The 17,368-nt window shown below is 35.2% G+C and overlaps 4 protein-coding genes across 9 annotated transcripts; 1 reads left to right on the forward strand and 3 right to left on the reverse strand.

Moving 5' to 3' along the window:
• Positions 1-3,167: 3,167 nt before the first annotated feature.
• On the reverse strand, positions 3,168-5,490 carry LOC149942650 (uncharacterized). Of its 3 annotated transcripts, none has more exons than XM_090178329.1 (4): positions 5,355-5,490; positions 4,052-5,233; positions 3,805-3,984; positions 3,168-3,734 (listed from the first exon to the last, which is right to left on the reverse strand). In XM_090178329.1, exons 2-4 carry the CDS (start codon positions 5,213-5,215, stop codon positions 3,597-3,599), a joined length of 1,482 nt encoding a protein of 493 aa, XP_090034455.1. In that variant the 5' UTR covers positions 5,216-5,233; positions 5,355-5,490; the 3' UTR covers positions 3,168-3,596. The 3 variants fall into 3 exon arrangements, with proteins under 3 accessions (XP_090034455.1, XP_090034456.1, XP_090034454.1); XM_090178330.1 differs by lacking the exon at positions 5,355-5,490 and having other exon boundaries at positions 4,052-4,338; positions 4,426-5,335; XM_090178328.1 differs by lacking the exon at positions 5,355-5,490 and having other exon boundaries at positions 4,052-5,335.
• Positions 5,491-5,612: 122 nt separating this feature from the next.
• jagn (jagunal) lies at positions 5,613-6,560 on the forward strand. Its single transcript, XM_090178166.1, has 3 exons — positions 5,613-5,726; positions 5,792-5,883; positions 6,005-6,560. Exons 2-3 carry the CDS (start codon positions 5,795-5,797, stop codon positions 6,486-6,488), a joined length of 573 nt encoding a protein of 190 aa, XP_090034292.1. The 5' UTR covers positions 5,613-5,726; positions 5,792-5,794; the 3' UTR covers positions 6,489-6,560.
• A 925-nt stretch (positions 6,561-7,485) lies between these two features.
• On the reverse strand, positions 7,486-8,455 carry LOC149942652 (small ribosomal subunit protein eS10-like). Its single transcript, XM_090178167.1, has 5 exons — positions 8,318-8,455; positions 7,866-8,188; positions 7,743-7,799; positions 7,626-7,681; positions 7,486-7,561 (listed from the first exon to the last, which is right to left on the reverse strand). Exons 2-5 carry the CDS (start codon positions 8,182-8,184, stop codon positions 7,529-7,531), a joined length of 465 nt encoding a protein of 154 aa, XP_090034293.1. The 5' UTR covers positions 8,185-8,188; positions 8,318-8,455; the 3' UTR covers positions 7,486-7,528.
• Positions 8,456-9,871: 1,416 nt separating this feature from the next.
• gish (casein kinase I gish) lies at positions 9,872-16,522 on the reverse strand. 4 transcript variants are annotated; one of them, XM_090180058.1, is made up of 13 exons: positions 16,425-16,517; positions 16,304-16,364; positions 16,053-16,241; positions 15,528-15,969; positions 13,352-13,392; positions 13,113-13,197; positions 12,897-13,045; positions 12,588-12,822; positions 12,348-12,518; positions 12,126-12,274; positions 11,320-11,406; positions 10,751-10,944; positions 9,872-10,667 (listed from the first exon to the last, which is right to left on the reverse strand). In XM_090180058.1, exons 4-13 carry the CDS (start codon positions 15,724-15,726, stop codon positions 10,619-10,621), a joined length of 1,359 nt encoding a protein of 452 aa, XP_090036184.1. In that variant the 5' UTR covers positions 15,727-15,969; positions 16,053-16,241; positions 16,304-16,364; positions 16,425-16,517; the 3' UTR covers positions 9,872-10,618. The 4 variants fall into 4 exon arrangements, with proteins under 4 accessions (XP_090036184.1, XP_090036186.1, XP_090036187.1 ...); XM_090180060.1 differs by having other exon boundaries at positions 13,128-13,197; positions 16,053-16,364; positions 16,425-16,518; XM_090180061.1 differs by lacking the exon at positions 11,320-11,406 and having other exon boundaries at positions 16,053-16,364; positions 16,425-16,522.
• Between the last annotated feature and the right edge of the window lie 846 nt (positions 16,523-17,368).

A 17,368-nucleotide genomic window follows, 5' to 3' on the forward strand; every position in this document is an offset into this window, starting at 1 on the left:
CACAGCGGGAACAAAGCCGCAACCTAGAGAGCCCAAAATGATAAGCCTAACCACTCGGCAAAACGAATTTTAAACATCGAAATTAAACCAGAAAAAGGTGATAAATCAAATACGAACCAATTGTATAGTCGATTCCGACGGCCAAATCCGTGTATGCTGATTCAAATTATAACTGTTATATCATATGAGCGGCCGAAATTACAAAAAATAATCACCGGCGCCTCAACGCTTATGATCTTCGAGAAATACAAAATGGCGATTGAACCACGATTGTGCGGGAAGAAGAAAGCTATGACGCTCTATCGATGCAAGTATGGATTGGCTAAAAACTAACATGTGACTATCTAAACAAAGAAAATATATGAAAACTGATAGGTCTAAAATAAAATGAGGTAGGGAAAGTAGGGTTCCTATCTCATTGGTCAAAAATCTAGGCGCGATTTTAAACACAAAATTACGTCGAGCATGACAGTTCAAGTCATAGAGATCTCAGATCTCTCTATGGTTCAAGTAGTCCAACGGTGTGCGATGCCCCAGGCAGCAAGAGATGAGATAGGAACCCTAAAATAGTTTGACACTAAAAGTGCAGGGCCCCTGAAAGGGCTGTAAAGCGCAGGGCCCTAGATGGACGCCTCGCTCGCCTTGCCCTAGCGCTGGCCAAGTCCTCCAAGCTTTAGCCGCTACCTATATAGGTTTAACTTTCTGAGAACCGTACAAAGAACATACATCCTAATAGTGGAAAGTGGAACCAAATTCACTCTTCTTTGCGACATTTTCTTTAACGTGTGCATCTTTAGTGTCGCAACTTTGATCAAAGGCGCAAGCCTAGATTTCCCGTCCACCGAAAGCGAAAAATATGTATTGGCCACGGCAAAGAAAACCAAAAGAACCGGAAATAACACTACAGTTTCCAATTTTGGAGCGAAAATTCTATGAACCATTTTTCTGCCCCTGCCCCAAGTCAAATTATGTAATCGTGGGACTCAGTGCCGTATAAACTATGGCAGGGCCCCTAGGCTTCGAGCATGGATTAAAGGGGCTCCAAAGGTCGGTGGCAAAAAAAAAAGAAAATTGAGCATGCTTTTCATCCCCCCCCCCCCAGAGGCGGGCAGAGTCAACCGTAAATTTCGTACTTTACTGACTTTACACACATTTTGCCAGCGAACATTGGAGCCCCTTTAACTAGCGCCCATCAACATCCCCCTCCCCCATGGGCCACGGCTGTGTCAATAAATATGCAACAAATTTAGAGGTTGGACTTGACATGGTTGGTTGGTATTGACATCATGTTCCCTTGATATTAGAATAGGGTTGGCCACAGTAGGAGATCCCCCTCCCCCCATAGTGCTACTAAGAACGCATAGAAGTAACTAAGAACTATGAAAATGATAAATGCTGGCACCATAAGTTATACCAAAAGCGACCTAAGACCCAAGCATTATCGTTAATGTTTTCCACTAAGAGCTTGTCGCTAAGTAAAAAAGAGAGTGTATGAGAGGGAGTAAAGAATACGTCATTAAAATTTAAAATTTTCGATACTCCAGCGCCACCAAGTGTAGCGTTTTAGAACGTATCTCTATGCACAACTAAAGAAAAGAGATAAAATCGCGCCAAGACAAATAGGCCTTTCTATAAATTAACGTGGCCTTCTTGTTTAGTGTTTTCTTTCTCACTTCTACAATGCTAGCCCAGCTCTCCCACTAAACAGAGCTAATGAATTCGTCCATAGGTTTGACTCAACAATCTCAAGAACAAGCTTTGCAGTCGTAGCGAATTTTTGGAAAGGCCTATTAGTTCTTTAGTTCACTTTTTGCTTAACAAAGGGTCATAGACCCATCACGTCAAGACAGGGGGATTTTAGTCATGCACTTCAAAGTACGCAGCGAGCGCTTTCCGAAACTGAGCACGCTGTGGGAGGACCTTCAGGTGTTCAGGGAGGGAGTTCCAGTCGCGGACAGAGGACGGCAGGAAGGAGTGCTTTCGCGTTGCAAGACGAAAACCCGGAAGAATGTACGTGATATTTCGGATAGCCCGTAGACCAAACAGAACGCCTCGAATACATAGCCCTCTAGCTCTAGTTGGCTTTGTAGTCGATGGTGAGACTAGCTCTTAAATCTCAAAAAAAAATTTCAAAAGTCGCAAAGGTATGCATGACCATGGACCGTTTATTCTAGGTGGATGAAAATTGATACGGTTCATTCATTTTCCTAGGTTTATATACGGCCCACGGGCGGACTCACTTTAGGGTCTTGTGTCGCTTTTGGTTATACTCATAGAAATCTCATAGGTAACTAGAATGCTGCCGTGTAACTGGCAAATGGACCAAACGCCGTGGCAGACGATAGCCAGATCTCAGCCAATCAGAGCTCAAAGAGTGGTTCTGCCAAGAATTTAATGTCACCAGAGAGAATGACAACCTCTAGCTCCCGCTATAGTTACGTGGATCCAAGGAGGATTATTATCCTCCTTGGCGGAACCACTCTACGGTCTTTCATTGGCTGAAGGTTCAAAACGGACTGGCGACAAGCTCGGCCGTAGGCGGCCGCATTCTAGCTTGGAGGAATAAAACAAGTATGTGTTTCATTCCTCCAAGATTCTAGTTACCTATGAGATTTCTATGGTTATACTTCTCTATCTACATTTTCATATCGTCGTGGAAAAATAAGTCAATAAATTATAATTTACTTTCAAATATCATTTTTATAATTATAAATTATAATACTTCAGTTAGTGAATGCAAATTGAAAAAAATATCTTACCACTTTGGAATTTTCAATCAGAGTGAGAAAAAATTACCCATTTTGCTTTTCCAGATGGCGCTACCGACAGATTTTTAAGGCGTTTCCATTTTGATGAATACAGGGATATATACTGTCTATGATGAATATAAGATCAAGCCAGCAGTGGACAATGTTATCGTACATAGTTTTTAGTTACTTTTATACGTTCTTGGTGCTACTCTACGTAACAATTTTCAGAGAATTTCATACGTAAACCCCTTCTGAGATAATCGTTTCAATTGATTTGGCCTTTAACCTGTATCTCCTCAACTTCATAAATTCTTCCAACAGAGGCATGCAATGAAAAAACTGTCTTGAATTTAAAATTACATAGATACCTTACCAGAAACTTAAACAAAATTTTAACTTAAATTGCTTTTAATCATTGAATAATAAACAAAATTTCGTCTTATACAGGATATAAATCCCTTTCACTTTTACCAACTATAATTGACTTTTGAAATTTGTTAATTTTTTTAATATAATTTATCTAAATTTACATAATAATGGCATCAACAAAATACAAACACGCCACCAATTCTGTTCAAACGGGAAAAATAAACTTTACATTGAAAAGGGTATGAGAATGGGGGCTCTCTCAAGTTGAAAAGATGAAAGGTTTTCAATTTTTCATCTTTCTAAGCGCTTTCATGGTTATATTTTATCAATTTAGATTGTTTCACACATTCATTTAAAAGATCAGGAAAAAAATTTAATAGCTAATAAAACAAAAAGTGTGTCGTCTATTCTATGATCACCCAAAACTTTTATCGAAGGAAAATTTTATAACATGCCCCAAAGTTCAATTAACTAGATTTATCGCAGCCACAACTTTAATCTTAGAGCGTCAACTCCATTCAAATAGTAACGAAAAAGGCGTTTGTCTCGAACAAATCCCAGATTTTCATATAGTTGCAAAGCTGGTTTATTTGTAATCTCGGTTTCAAGTACCACCTAAAATTAAATAATTAAAAAGTTAAAAGTATTTAGATTAATTAAACCAAATTGGGAAAAAAAAACCAACCTCATCAGCATCATCAGCGATCATTGCTTGTATCGCTTTCAAGACTAGGTTAGAACCTATTCGTTTCTTTCTATATTTTTCATCCACCGCAAGCATGGCGATGTAACCCCTTCGTATATTTTTCTTGTGCATATCCAACTTGCAAACAATTGCACCAACACAAACATTTTCTATAAGAGCCTAAATGAGAAAAAGAAAGATAATTAATGTGGCCAAGTGTAGTGAGTTTGAATTTTGAGCAACTTACCAAGTAGCATAAGTGTGGCCAGTTGTGAATGAAATATCGATAAGTGTAAACGGAATACGGTTCTGACAAATCCTTTTGAATTAAACGCATAATATCTGGCATTTGCGTTTCCGATTCATATCCAACATAATTTACAGAGTCCAAACTAGTTTGAGTTTGAAACAACGCATTTTGATGTAATGAATCAGCTGGAATCGGTTTAGATACTCGACTGATGTAATCTGGTTCTTCTACCTGCGGCAATCTCGATTGACAGTGCTCAGACTGGCAATTTAATTGGTAACAGCCTGTAGGGGTACTGATAGTGTTTAATCCTAAGAAACCACCTACTCCGTTACTCATTAAAGAGTCGGGATACCAGTTATCAGGCTTACAATGCGCTAAATGCTGACAAGATGTATTTGCACAGTTACTAGTGTCACATTTGGCAGAAGATTTCATCTCTTTGAAGGAAACCTGCGTGTCTAAATCATGGTTGTGTTTGCTGAGGCACAAATTTGGCATCTCACCAAGAGAGGATGGATATTTGGGCCTGCAGCCATTAAGTCTAGAAATGGCCTTAGTAGCTAGGCCTAGTTGCTCGGAAGTTTCATTGTCAACTGATTGTCCTAGTCGAAGCTTTTCATTTAATTGCTCTATTAACCCTACACTTTCTTTATCAATATTGAAATGACACTTGTCGCAATTAGGTGTATAGCATTCATTCTCCTCTCTATGAGAATTAGAAGCATTAGGAGAAATCGATCCATTCATCTGCAAAACACTTGAATTATCTTGCTTTAAATTTGGACTAGTTCTGGATTTGCACGATTTACAGCTCATTTGTGATTTACCAACACCATCACGTGTAAGGCTTACATCTAAATCACTGAGAATGGTAGAAGCTGAACAAAACTCCTGATTCTCTTTAGACGTAATTGAACATAACCGTTTGTCACTATCAGTTTCGAATTCGTTCGTATGAGAAACGTTGGTAGCACCACAACAGGGTGCAATCTCTTTTTCGGGTTCTGTTGAATTAATTTTAGTACTGTTGCCTCCGCAAAAAACTGGAAAAGAACTAGAAGCACTGGAAGAAGAGGGCCTTGGCCTACACGCAAACATGGGTCTCAGTATTTCGACTCCTCTTTCATCCACATTACCACAATCGAATGTCCCTTCCATTAATTACTGTTGAAAATACTAAAAAAAAAATAAGTAACTTAATACCAAATGATATCGGGGAGGGTAGAAAATCTCGTCACAAACAGCATTATGACCCCGTTGGTCAAGTACGTAAGATTAAAATGAATGACTAAGTTACCAACCAATACAGACAGTCAGTCCGTCTAACCCAGTCGATGACTGTCGCGACAGTCATCATGATATTGGTCGATGACCATTGATTATGTCGTTTTAATTTGTAGTGCACAAACTGCAATAAATGGTACAATTTAAAGATGTAATCATTTTAATTTAATAAGCATAAGATAAATAGATAATCTAAAACTTTCCAAAATACTTTGCGCTTTCCTGCACTATGGCTGGCGCCCTGCCAAAAAAACTTGGTAGCGGGTAGATGGCACGATAATAGACACCTGTAAAAGGCAAAATACCGCGTTGCCGGAAGTTAGCCTTGGGGTGGTAGGCAACCCGCTGAGAATAGATAAAGCCTATAGTCTATGGAATTTCGTTGGTAAGTTTCTGGAAAAAATAATGCATCATCGGTTTGCTTTTCATCCCAAAATATTTAACCTATAGACTATGGCTTCTTATGGTGGGCCCCGAGCGCTTGGAACAGATGGAAGCGATTTTGGCCATCGTCAGAAAGTCGCGTCTCAGTACCAAGCCAGGTGAGATTAGCACTTTTTGGACTAGGTGCAAAGGTTCCAAAACCTTCGTGATACAAGTCCAAATCTTATTAACAAAACTCCAAACAATATGGTTTACTAAAGCTTTAATCTCTCATTGCAGCGCTCTTTACAAAGCTCGCTTTAGGTTTTGCATATTCTCACACTTTGTTCTATTCCTCATACTGAGTGCCAAATTACTGGAAGATGTTTTGGATCGCCTGGATATTTTCATCTTGGAATTAGAGGAGTTATACATACCGAAACCAATGTTCTGGGAATGGATGTGGCTCTCAAGTCTACTCTTCACTTTCTTTGGATTATCAGGCGCTCGCAAAAACAAACCTGGCTCAATGAAAATGTTTGTCTTCGGAACTGTGATATTCGGATTAGGCCCCATTTTCTTCGCCGCAATATACTTCGCTAAAGACATGTGGCAATATGTTGAAACAAGAGACAGTTCGGGACTCGAACGATGGCAAGGTTATCCAATCGCGGTGTTGTGGTACATATTCTTAACAGCGGCTTTTCAGATGCATTTATTCTCCCTCTATTTCGCTATTAGGTTAATCAAAGCTTGGAAATTGAGGGGGAAGAAATTGAAATAAATTTTATTGACTAGTTAACTCTCGAGATTTCAAATTAACATTTGGTTAAATAAAAATTTAAATTTTTACCAATTTTTTTCCCCTTTTAATATAAATTTTAGACACCCTTACTTCTTTATAAGAGAAAATCCACTAGTAATTTTTTTTACGATAGATGAATCGATGCAATAACTATTCGACGTGTGCAGTGTAAACTTTGAAAAATTCTAAAACTATGCAAATATGCTTTTATATAGGCAGCCTTATTAAAATTATACAGCTCAGAAAACTTAAGCCAAAAAAAGAGCCCAGTATTAAATTAGGATATTACACGATACAATTATCATAGCGTGTAGAAATTTTTAATATATATCAAAATACTCCTGTAAATATTATCTTTAAACTGCGGTCTACTTTTTATATTTTTATCTGTAGACCAAACATCTAATTCTATGGCAACAAACATCAATTAACAATTTTAAAATCCTTAATTTTTTTTGATAAGGTTATTAACTAAATACTACCTGGGCCCACTTTATATCAAAAACATTGCCTCTAAAGATACGTAGATCACATTCCACCTGATAATATTTAGAGGCAACTGATTAATTTCCTCTTGTTCTTCCCATTTTACAATAAATCTCCCTCCCCTTTATTAAAATGGATAGTTTTAAAATTTGGTTTGAATTTTTTCATTCCACCTCTCTTATTAAGCTATTTTAAAAGTGGCAAGGGTTTATGGAAACAAGGTTCTTTAAGTGTTGGAAATTAGCCCACAGGAACTTTTAAAGAGTAATTGGAAAGTGTAAGCGACACTGCCATGTATAATAAGTTTCAGAAATTCCCTGTGGACCACGATTTTGTTCTTTTATTTCTTTATCCAATAAAAAGAGGAAAAAGACTTTTAAATCTTAATTTGGTGTATTGTAACTTGAGTATACACGCAACCCCATTATTGTAGACAGACTAGGTAGATTTTATACCTAATATTTAAGAAATTCTAATCTTCAAAAGAGACTTATTTCATGAAGTTTTTTATTTTTACTTTATACAAAATACATTTAAGGAGCCCTTCCACGTCCAAATCCACCTTTCTGAAATAGTGAAACCACAACAATTAAATAAATTATTATTTTAAAACTTATGAAGTTAACTTACAAATTCAAGCTTAGTATCAGCTCCAATTCCAACATCACCCTTTTTGTCCATGCCACCTGCAAAAAAACTACGTTTATGGCCACTTGCTTGGCTTTTGTTTAAAACTTATTTAATTACCAGGAGCACGACGATAAGCTTCTCGGTCACTACCAACTTTAGGAGCAGAGTCAGGAGCTTATGGGAAAATAAATTTTAAATTAGAATCATTGGTTTATTGGGACAATAAAAAAATGGTGGAACCTTTATTTCTAGGTCTCGCTGGTTCAGCCCTCATCTGTCTCTTCAACGTAGATGGTACAATTTCAGGAGGAAGGTGTAAAAAGTCTCTGAGATATTGAATTCCTTCGTTCGTCAAATACCAATAGTAATGTCTCCACGCAAATTGTTCTTTAACATATCCTCTGGATTTCAAAGATTGCAAAGCCTTAATAACGTGCAAGTTGGGGACTTTGTCTAGTTCTGGGTGTTTAGGAGCGTTTAGATCTTTCTTCGCTACTAATACTCCTTCCTTAAACAGGTATTCGTAAATGGTAACTCTATTTTTCTTAGGCATCAACATTTTCCTGAAAAAAATTCTTCACTTTAGCAACATAAAGCACCACACGCGTAAATATGCTAAGGCTTAAAGATGGAAACATCCAAGTTAATGTTTCCCGTTTTTAAAAATGATAAAAAGAAAAATATAATTTTACCTGTTATTTTTGGAGGTTTAATAAAGCCTTGATAATAATTTCGTAAAATACAACGCACAATTTATAAAGGATTCACCCGATTATAAATATCATTAGGCTGTTAAGAACCTCGCTAGGAGTAGGACAACGAAAAGGCTAATGAACAGAAATACAGAATCCAGATGACCGGGGAACCCCGCGTCTAGTATCTCAGATATTAAGCGCTTAGCGAGTCAGCTATATTATTGGTCGATATCGTATTAGCGTTAAAGCGGCGAATTTGAATTTCTAAAAGTAAATAGATCAATAAAAACTGATTAAATTTAACCAAGTATTTTATTTACCTGTTAATAAATAGGCGTATTAAGTCAGAGACATAACAGAAGTGTAATTTACTAAACGAAATTTTAGGTAATAGTTTCATAATTTTTTTCAAAAAACTAGGAAAATTAATGATTTTTCTTAAATTACTGTTACTTTTGATGGCAAGTTTAAAAACGCATCAAATATTTCACGTACACGAGTTGTTATAAAAACACCTTGATATTTGGTTCCAAACATTTTTCAAGTATATTCTTAGAGAATGAAACCTTTAAAAAAACAAGTAACACTTTTCGAATATCATTTTAAGATTTACCATCACACTATTTCAATGGTTTTTAATTTGTTTTATTACAGCTATACATAGTACAAAGGTTTCTTGTCGTCAAAAAGCAGATGATTGTTCACATAGACCGTGATTAAAAACAGCAAAAAAAGCCTTTTCTCTTATACCAGCATTCAGCTGCGTTTCAGGAAACAAAGGGGTAAAAGGGAAAAAATATTATAGCCCACTATGATTTAGCGCCACTAATATCATCAAAATATCTCGCTTTCACTCCAGTTTCCCTTTTTTTTCACACTCACAAAAAGGTTCTTTTTACTTAAGTCTCTAATAATCGCACAAGCACCGGAAATAAAAAGATTTTTGACTAATAACTGGAAGCATTGAGTTTGGTCATTTGTTTTTTTAAGGACTTTAGTTTACAAGGACTACCAAAAATTTGCAAAAGCAAATTTTTTCATTTATATAAGCTTTTGTTTTAAACAATTAACAATGGGGTGATTTTCTATAGAAATATCATGCAAAAAAAAGAAAAAAACAATCTCTACCTTTTTTTTTTAACTTTTATAGTTTTGAAAGACTTAAAAAATATTTAGACCCAGTTTCCCACCCCACTGCTTATGACTGGAAAAGGAAAAAAAGGCTACCGTTTTATTTACATTGGTAAGGAAGTAAAATTTCCAAACAGCTCCACAGTGTTTGCATTTCAGATACTTCATCAAATTTGACCATTTGTCGTGGATCTGTGTTTGTTTCATTTTTTTCATCATCCATTTTGTCAAACTTTTACAGTAGAAGAGTTACTTTTGGAGTACGATAACTTCGCCATCTATTCCTATGACACGAAACCGCCAAATATACGTTATTTGCACTACTTTTGTTGTTTTTTTTAGGTTTTTTTGTTTTTCTTTATAACAAGTTTTGTATTTTACGTTTTAAGTACAGTCTTGTTTCAATTTTTTTTTATATACTTTTTCCTAAAACTTTTTACTTTCTTCAATATAATAACAGGAGTACCCAGGCTGCCTTTTAAACGGACTCTAGCTGCGAAACAAAATTTTAGGGAGGATTTGAAGAGTGACGACTTAAAAAATAATTTAGAAACCCTCGTACGGCTAGTTCATCTTTTTGGGGAGTAACAAGGAATGGGACATTTGAAGAGGGACTAATGAATAAAAAAATACTAAGCGGAAAGAGAAGACTGCTACGCCATAGTTTGTAAATTTGCGATTTTATATTTAAAAAATAAACAAAACCCTCGAGAATGAATAATAATAAAAATGACGTATTGGCTTCTCTATAAGGCCCAATATTTGGGCCCAAAAGTTTGTTTCTTAATATATATCGAATGCTCATTTGACAGTTCCAATAAAAGTAATAAAAATCCGTACGCACTGCAGTGTGGTGGAAAAATTTGGATGTAAAAATAAAGTGTGTAGAAACGCGTGTGTAGGTGGAGAGGGGGGAATTGTAGATTTCTCTGTTGGTTCTTTTGAAAATTTTTTTACTTCTGCGAATTTTGAAACAAATAACGGTAAAGCGAAAGGGGGGTCGGGTCAGAAAGTCGCTGTCTGCAGTCTAGGGACACCCGCACCATCGCCACATTCTTTGGAATCTTCAGTTGTTGAGGAGGATGAGGATGAGGGAGAAGTCGAGGTCCTAAGGAGAATGACCTCTTGCTCCGCCCCAGGATAATTGGACGTCACGGCCGTGGCCAGTCACTTTTGTCTACCGGGTTTCTTTTTCTTTTTGAAGAAACAACAGCACCTTCGGAAGACAATAATTTAGAAAAAATATTTCTTACTCAAAATTTGTGTAATGATGGTAAAAGCCAAACGGTATTAGCCTACTTAGTTTCAGATACAACTTCAACTTCAACGGGAGGGGCAATGGCCCGGTTTGAGTGACCAGTAGTAGGGTCATCATTGGCAATTTCTCCATTAGTTGAACTGACCACCTGGACGGATCCCAGTCGGTCTGGCAGGTCAGAGTGAGCCGTACCTCGAGGAGGGTCAAGCCACGCATGATTTTGCTGAGGTTTTCCCTAGAAAGAAATATTACATGGCAATTATGAGTTTTTCGTAAAAATAGTTCCGAATGAACGCAATGGCTGAATACGCTTATAGTTGTTAATTGTTTAACCTTTCGAGGTCAATTTCCAAGACCAATTGAAACCTGTAGGGTAAACTAAGAAAAACATGGCCAGCATTTCAGCTTAAAATGAATAATACAGATTAAAAAATGACTAAGCATTCTAGTTATAGGACTTTTACGCTTACGAGCAAAATTATAAAAACAGGCTGCACGACATCTAACAAGCATACAACAAAAATTTATGCATTTTTTTTATGGCAAGCAATTTTTGGGCCCAGCAAACCATTGAAAAACATTCCTGCAAGAGAAAAAATGGTTAACTTACTCTCGTGTCAGATGTAATGTGTCTCTCTCGACCTGGAGATAATGCTACACCTTCATAACCGGTTTGTAGAGAACCTACAGGTGTAGACTAAAAAATTGAAGAAAAAGCATTTTAAATTTCCAATTTCAAAAGAGGTTAAATTACATTTTTGTTAAAAGTAAAGAAATTTCACAAATTTTATGCCTTTTAACCTTTTAAAACATTTTACAACTACAAAAAAAATCGTCGCGTTTAACTACTTTTAACTTACCAAAAAATTTGGATGTAAGCCAATTTAAAAGAACTAGACCTACTTATTCAATACTACAGCAAAAATTTTATAAAACAAAGCCCCAATCATGAAAATGCCCTTGAAATGGAAATAACATGATTTTTCCAAAGATAAGCAAAAAACCAAACAAAAAAAGCATGCTTCCCATTTTGGTTTAAATTAAAACTTGGCAGTTCCGAGGGGTCTTCCCCCTTTCTATACCCTCAAATACCAACCTTTCCAGAGTTGTCTTCAGTAGAGGGCAGCGCATTACGTAGCTGCCGCAACTGAAGCAAGTTTTCAGGCTTTTATTTGAACCGAAACCCGAAGGTGAGAATATTGTCAAAAAAGAATAGAAAAGAGAAGAGAATCATGCATAAGAGAAACGAAAAGTGCAACCATCACTCAGGAAGAGAAAAAACCAACACCATTCACGGTTTGTTTACGACAAAAAAGATAACAACATTAGACAACATTAAGCCAAAGTTTTCAAAGCGGCTTTTCAAAGAGACCAAGAAAAAACTTCATACTTAAAATTTAACTAAACAACAATTACCAAAGGTTTCCCAGTCCAATCAAATTCTCCATCATCTACGTAGCCTTTTTTGGCAAAGAGATCTTGGAAAAGCTTACGAAGGTAATCATAATCTGGTGTTTCGAAAAAATCTAAGCGTCGGACATACCGTAGGTATGTGGCCATTTCATCTAAGTCATGACAAAAATAGATTAAAAATATATTGGTTTTAAAAAGTAAGCGAGTGGGGTGGTCAATTCTTACCTGGATATCCTTCGCAAAGACCCTCGACAGGAGTAGCTCTTTTAGTATCACCTATTTTCTGGTACCGCTCTTTCAGCGTATCAGCTTTGAGGCCTTGCCACGGGAGACTTCCGCGAAGAAAGTACATAAACATGTGACCTAGAGCTTCCAAGTCATCTCTGCGACTTTGCTCTGCATTGAAGAAATGTAATAAATATCGTAAGTTTACTAACCATTAGGACAAGTTTATTCCAAACAAACCTTTTCCTAAGTGAGTGTTTATGCTCATATATCTAGCGGTTCCTGTCAAGCTCTTGTGTTCCCGGTATGGGATATGTTTATTGGTCTCTGGATCAATGTACTCTTTGGCTAAGCCAAAATCAATTATGTGGATGACATTGTGTTTCTTTGCAGATTGTCGTCCAATTAAAAAATTTTCCGGTTTCACATCCCGGTAGATCAAGTGTTTGGAATGAACAAACTCAATCCGATGGAGCTAAAGATTTAATCAGAATTAAGAGGGGAACATTCTTGTCTATAAAGACAACAGAGATTAAAAAAATATAGTACCAATTGAATAGCGACCATTAATACAGTCTTGAGTGTGAATTTTCGGTCACAGAGATCAAATAAGTCCTCGAGGCTGGGACCCAAAAGTTCCATGACCAGAGCATTGTACTTTCCACAAGGACCAAAATAATAGACTTTGGGTATGCCCTCTGAGGAAAATCACATTAAAAAAAACAAAAAAACAAGAAATAAATAAATAAAACCTAGATAATATACCTATATTTAGTATACCATTGTTTCCTAATAATTTGTAAAACCTATATTCCAGGTGTAACTGAGGAGCCTTTGATTTCATAGGTTCCTACATTAAACAAAAAAAACTTCTTTAGTTAAAAAGCTGCAAGTACATTTGAAAACATTACAAATATACAATCTACCACAAGTGATTAACGAAAAATTCAATGTCGATTTCAATAAATATATAGAAACCTATAAGTTATGAAAGAAATGCTTACCAATTTAATAGCAACATGTTCATTGTTGTACAAGTTTTTACCTGTAAAATATAAATGAAAGTTAGAGCAGCAAACAAAAGTCATAAAAGTTTATAGCCAAGTAAGCTCAATTAACGTAAGTACTAATTAAGTTGTAACATATCAGGAATGTTTTTATATACTGGAAATATACGACCGTTTATGGATTTATTATTAAATTAAAAAAAATACTGGATTATTTTAGCTTGAATTACTACTAACAATTTCCTTATGATTATATAAAATTCTATGAAAAAAGCCACCACCCATCTCTGGTTTCAATATTTCAGAAAAGTATGGTAAACTTAAAAAAACATTTGTCAGCCTGCGCATAACTTCCAACATTTTTATGTTGAGAGAAAATGGCATTTTAACCCATAGTAACAAGGTAAATAGAAACAACACCGTATTGCAATAAAAAAGCCACTTGTACCATTCTGACTTTAGATAAAGAAGATATGGATCTACCAATCCACATTATCTAATAATATAGCAAATTGAATTACCTAAACTTCTTCTACCGTGATATTTTTATATATATTTAACATTACCAGATTATATTCCTACATTTATTGGTAAATTCTGGATTAAAATGATGAAATCAGTTTCCTAAAGATAGCTACCCTCGCAATAAAACTGATAATTTGTTACTAATTCTGAACTAAAATATTACAAAAGCTTGAAACTGAATTTTTTTAAATAAATTGAATTGTAGTAATAGCGTAACACTGAAATTATTATTATTAATTAAAATAATAAAAAAATCAGTGACCATAAGAACCTTATAGCAACAAGCTTTAAAAACATATTCAAACAATGTTGTAACCTAAAATTTATTTAGAGTTTTGGTTTCCAATAAGAACAGAGAACACAAAACCTTTATTTATTTAGGCCTTCATAACCTAGACAAAAATTCTTTTCACAGATAAAAATGTAATCCTGTTGAAATCTACATGCATTAGTTCAAATATTAGTTGTCACCGAAATGAAAAGGAAAAGATAATTTTATCAATAGCACGCTATTTGGTAGCTTTCATAAACTGCTTCCACTTTTTATTTGGGTATTATTAAAACATTAGCGATTATTTAATTTTTTGTGGGCTATTAGCAAATTAAAAACTGGAATTGATTGAGGATTAATAAAAATTAAATACATTTTATATATATACATATAGTTTTATCTGTCAAAAAGAAAAATACATTTGGCCTGTTTAATTTTTAAAGCGCATGAAGGATTGACACCATCCTACATTTGCACATTGTTTCAACAACCCTCGGAGGTACACCATTATAATACCAGAGGTGCAGTTACTACATGTTATATCTCATCGCAAGACTGCAATATTTCCAAGAAAAGAATATCATACAGAGGTGCGTTCTTGTAGAACTGTTTACCCAATGATTTAAGAGCATTAAAAGACTTTAATAACTTCAGACATTATCTAAATTCTATTTATCAAAGATTTTGAAACTATCTTAAACACTGTATAAAACAAAATTAAAACCAAAATTTATACGTCAAAAAATACTATTAATTTAATTTAAAATAGCCCTTGCTAAGAAAGATATCTTCAATAGGGATGATGTTATAATAATAATAATATCTCTTCTATAATCACCTAAATAATGTTTGTACCCCTAAAAATAACTAAGAACCTAACTAAAATGAAAAATAGGTAAATTACCATTTAGAAGTTCAAGTGACATAGTTTATCTTATAAATATACAATCCCAACTAAAATTGATATCAATAACACCAGAGAAATACCTTTAAGGTTAAAGGTCATAGTACTCTTTCCTTTACAATGGAAGTAGCAAAGTATACTTTTGAACATTGGGGAGAAACTATGAGCAAAATGTAACATTAAGAGCGTAAACGTATACATTATTTAATGGAACATGAAAAAAAATCATGTTTAGACACACGCTAGTTTTTTACTGTGGACAAAGGAATGTAACTTTCAAAATTAACAATGTAGATCAGTTGTTATTGATATCATTTCGTTAATACCACAGCAGGACCCCTAAAATAGTAACGTAATAAGGGTCTACATCCACCCGCTATTACTCATTTTGGTAAAACCAGCGTGTTTAAGCTTGTTTGACTAATCAGGGTGTTGTTACTATAACTAGAACAAGTTAGGCCTTGGATACATACCTAATCGCAATTCTCCAAAATTTCCACATCCTATTTTCTTCCCGACTTTAAAGTTTGGTCCAACCATAAGCACACTGCTGTTAGTAGTCGAAGAAGCAAACTTTTTGTCCGTAAACACTGTTCCATGGGGAATTTTAGTATCCCGGATCAGCTGCACACTATTTTCACGATTTCCCGTGAATTTCTGCCGCTTCTCCATTCCTTTTCGAGTTCAATTATTTTCTCAATATTTACACAATTCGTTCTTTATTTTGAAAAAATTTCGATAAATAGGCGCAGGCTCTCAACTATGCATCTCCAGCCTTAGCCTGACCCGAAAAATTCTAGACTAAGCCTAGGCTAGGCTCCATCGCTGATTAGGCTTAACGCAATGTGAAATAGGCCTATCGATAAAATGGAAAAGAAACCATACCGCGTATTTATAAAACGACACATTTATCACCTGAAAACACAGAGAAATCTACAATTAACTTTCTATCAAAAGTAACAAATTGGCGTTTATACAAAAATGTGAACAAAACGCACCTAAAGTCCTAAACACAAAAGGCGAGCGAACTCCAGACCTGAGGACACAGTCGCCTCACTCGCCTGCATTGAAAGCAAAGAGGGGAGGGAGGGGCACAACACTGTCAGCCCCCCTCTATGGTTTCTTTTTAGAATAATATTTGTTTTTAAATTCGATAATAAGTATCAAATTTGACTTTCCGATAAAGACTAAAATATTTAAATTTTTAAATGATTAAATTCATTAATTTATAAACTTTTGAAAATATTACTCCGTAATGAAATAATCGTCGAACTAGCAATGAAATCCAATTGTCATAAAAACTAATAAAACTATAAAAAGAAAAACACCTTGAATGTTACGAAAGAAAAAAAAGTATTGCATATTCTCACGATATTCGCCGGCTTCATTCTCTAGAACTACATTGGTCTCTTTAATTCTAACAAAAAGTATTATCGCATTTCTTAGAGAATGGATTTCTCCTTCTTTCTAGCGCCCCTAGTGACATCTGCCGGGGATTTTTTCGAAACCAAACACGGACGTAAAAACGTTTTGACTTTTTTTTAATAAACAAGCTTTAAAGGTCATAAAGAACTTACCTTAACTCGAAAGCCTTCCATAACACCGTAATTTTTTTAATAATGTTATCGGTCACATCATCGAGCGAAGGTAAAAAGGCACCTGTAAATTTAACCCGGCTACTCACCGAAGCCATGTAAGGGAGACAGCTACCAGGAGTAGCTGAAGTTCTCCATATAGCGTCAAAGCGGTAAAAAACTCTGTACTCAATTGCAACCTTATAAAGGGTATAATTATAAAACAATTTAGGCAAAAATATCGCATTTGACTGTTTGAAGTTTCCATTTATCAGTGTGAACCTGCTATTATTTTCTTAATTAATAAATGTCAGAATTATATAATATATCTCTTACAAGTTACAAGATAAGATAGTCATTTACTTATCTCACTATTGTTAATCGCTTGAAACCTATGTCAAAACCAACATAGTGCGAGCCGAAGACCATTTTATATTGATTTTCTAATACTATTTCATCGGTAAAATATGGTATATGAAAAGGAAAATATTCGAGGGGTTGGACATTCACCAAAAATGTGTGCTTGATTTTGAAGACTTCTCGTTGAATTTCAGATTTCTTCACTTTTGTACAAGATTTCGGGATTTCTCGTTGGATTTCAGAATTTATCGTCGGATTTCGTAATTTTTCAATTTCTCGATTTCTTGTCGGATTTCTGGATTTCGTGATTTCTAGATTTCCCTTTGAACTTCTGGAATTCTTGTCCCAAACAATTCAGGAAGGCCCTTACGACTTACCTA

Source organism: Leiobunum rupestre, chromosome 6 (assembly GCF_980474605.1).
Source record: "Leiobunum rupestre chromosome 6, qqLeiRupe1.1.hap1, whole genome shotgun sequence".
In the NCBI taxonomy this organism is placed as follows: Eukaryota; Metazoa; Arthropoda; class Arachnida; order Opiliones; family Sclerosomatidae; genus Leiobunum; species Leiobunum rupestre.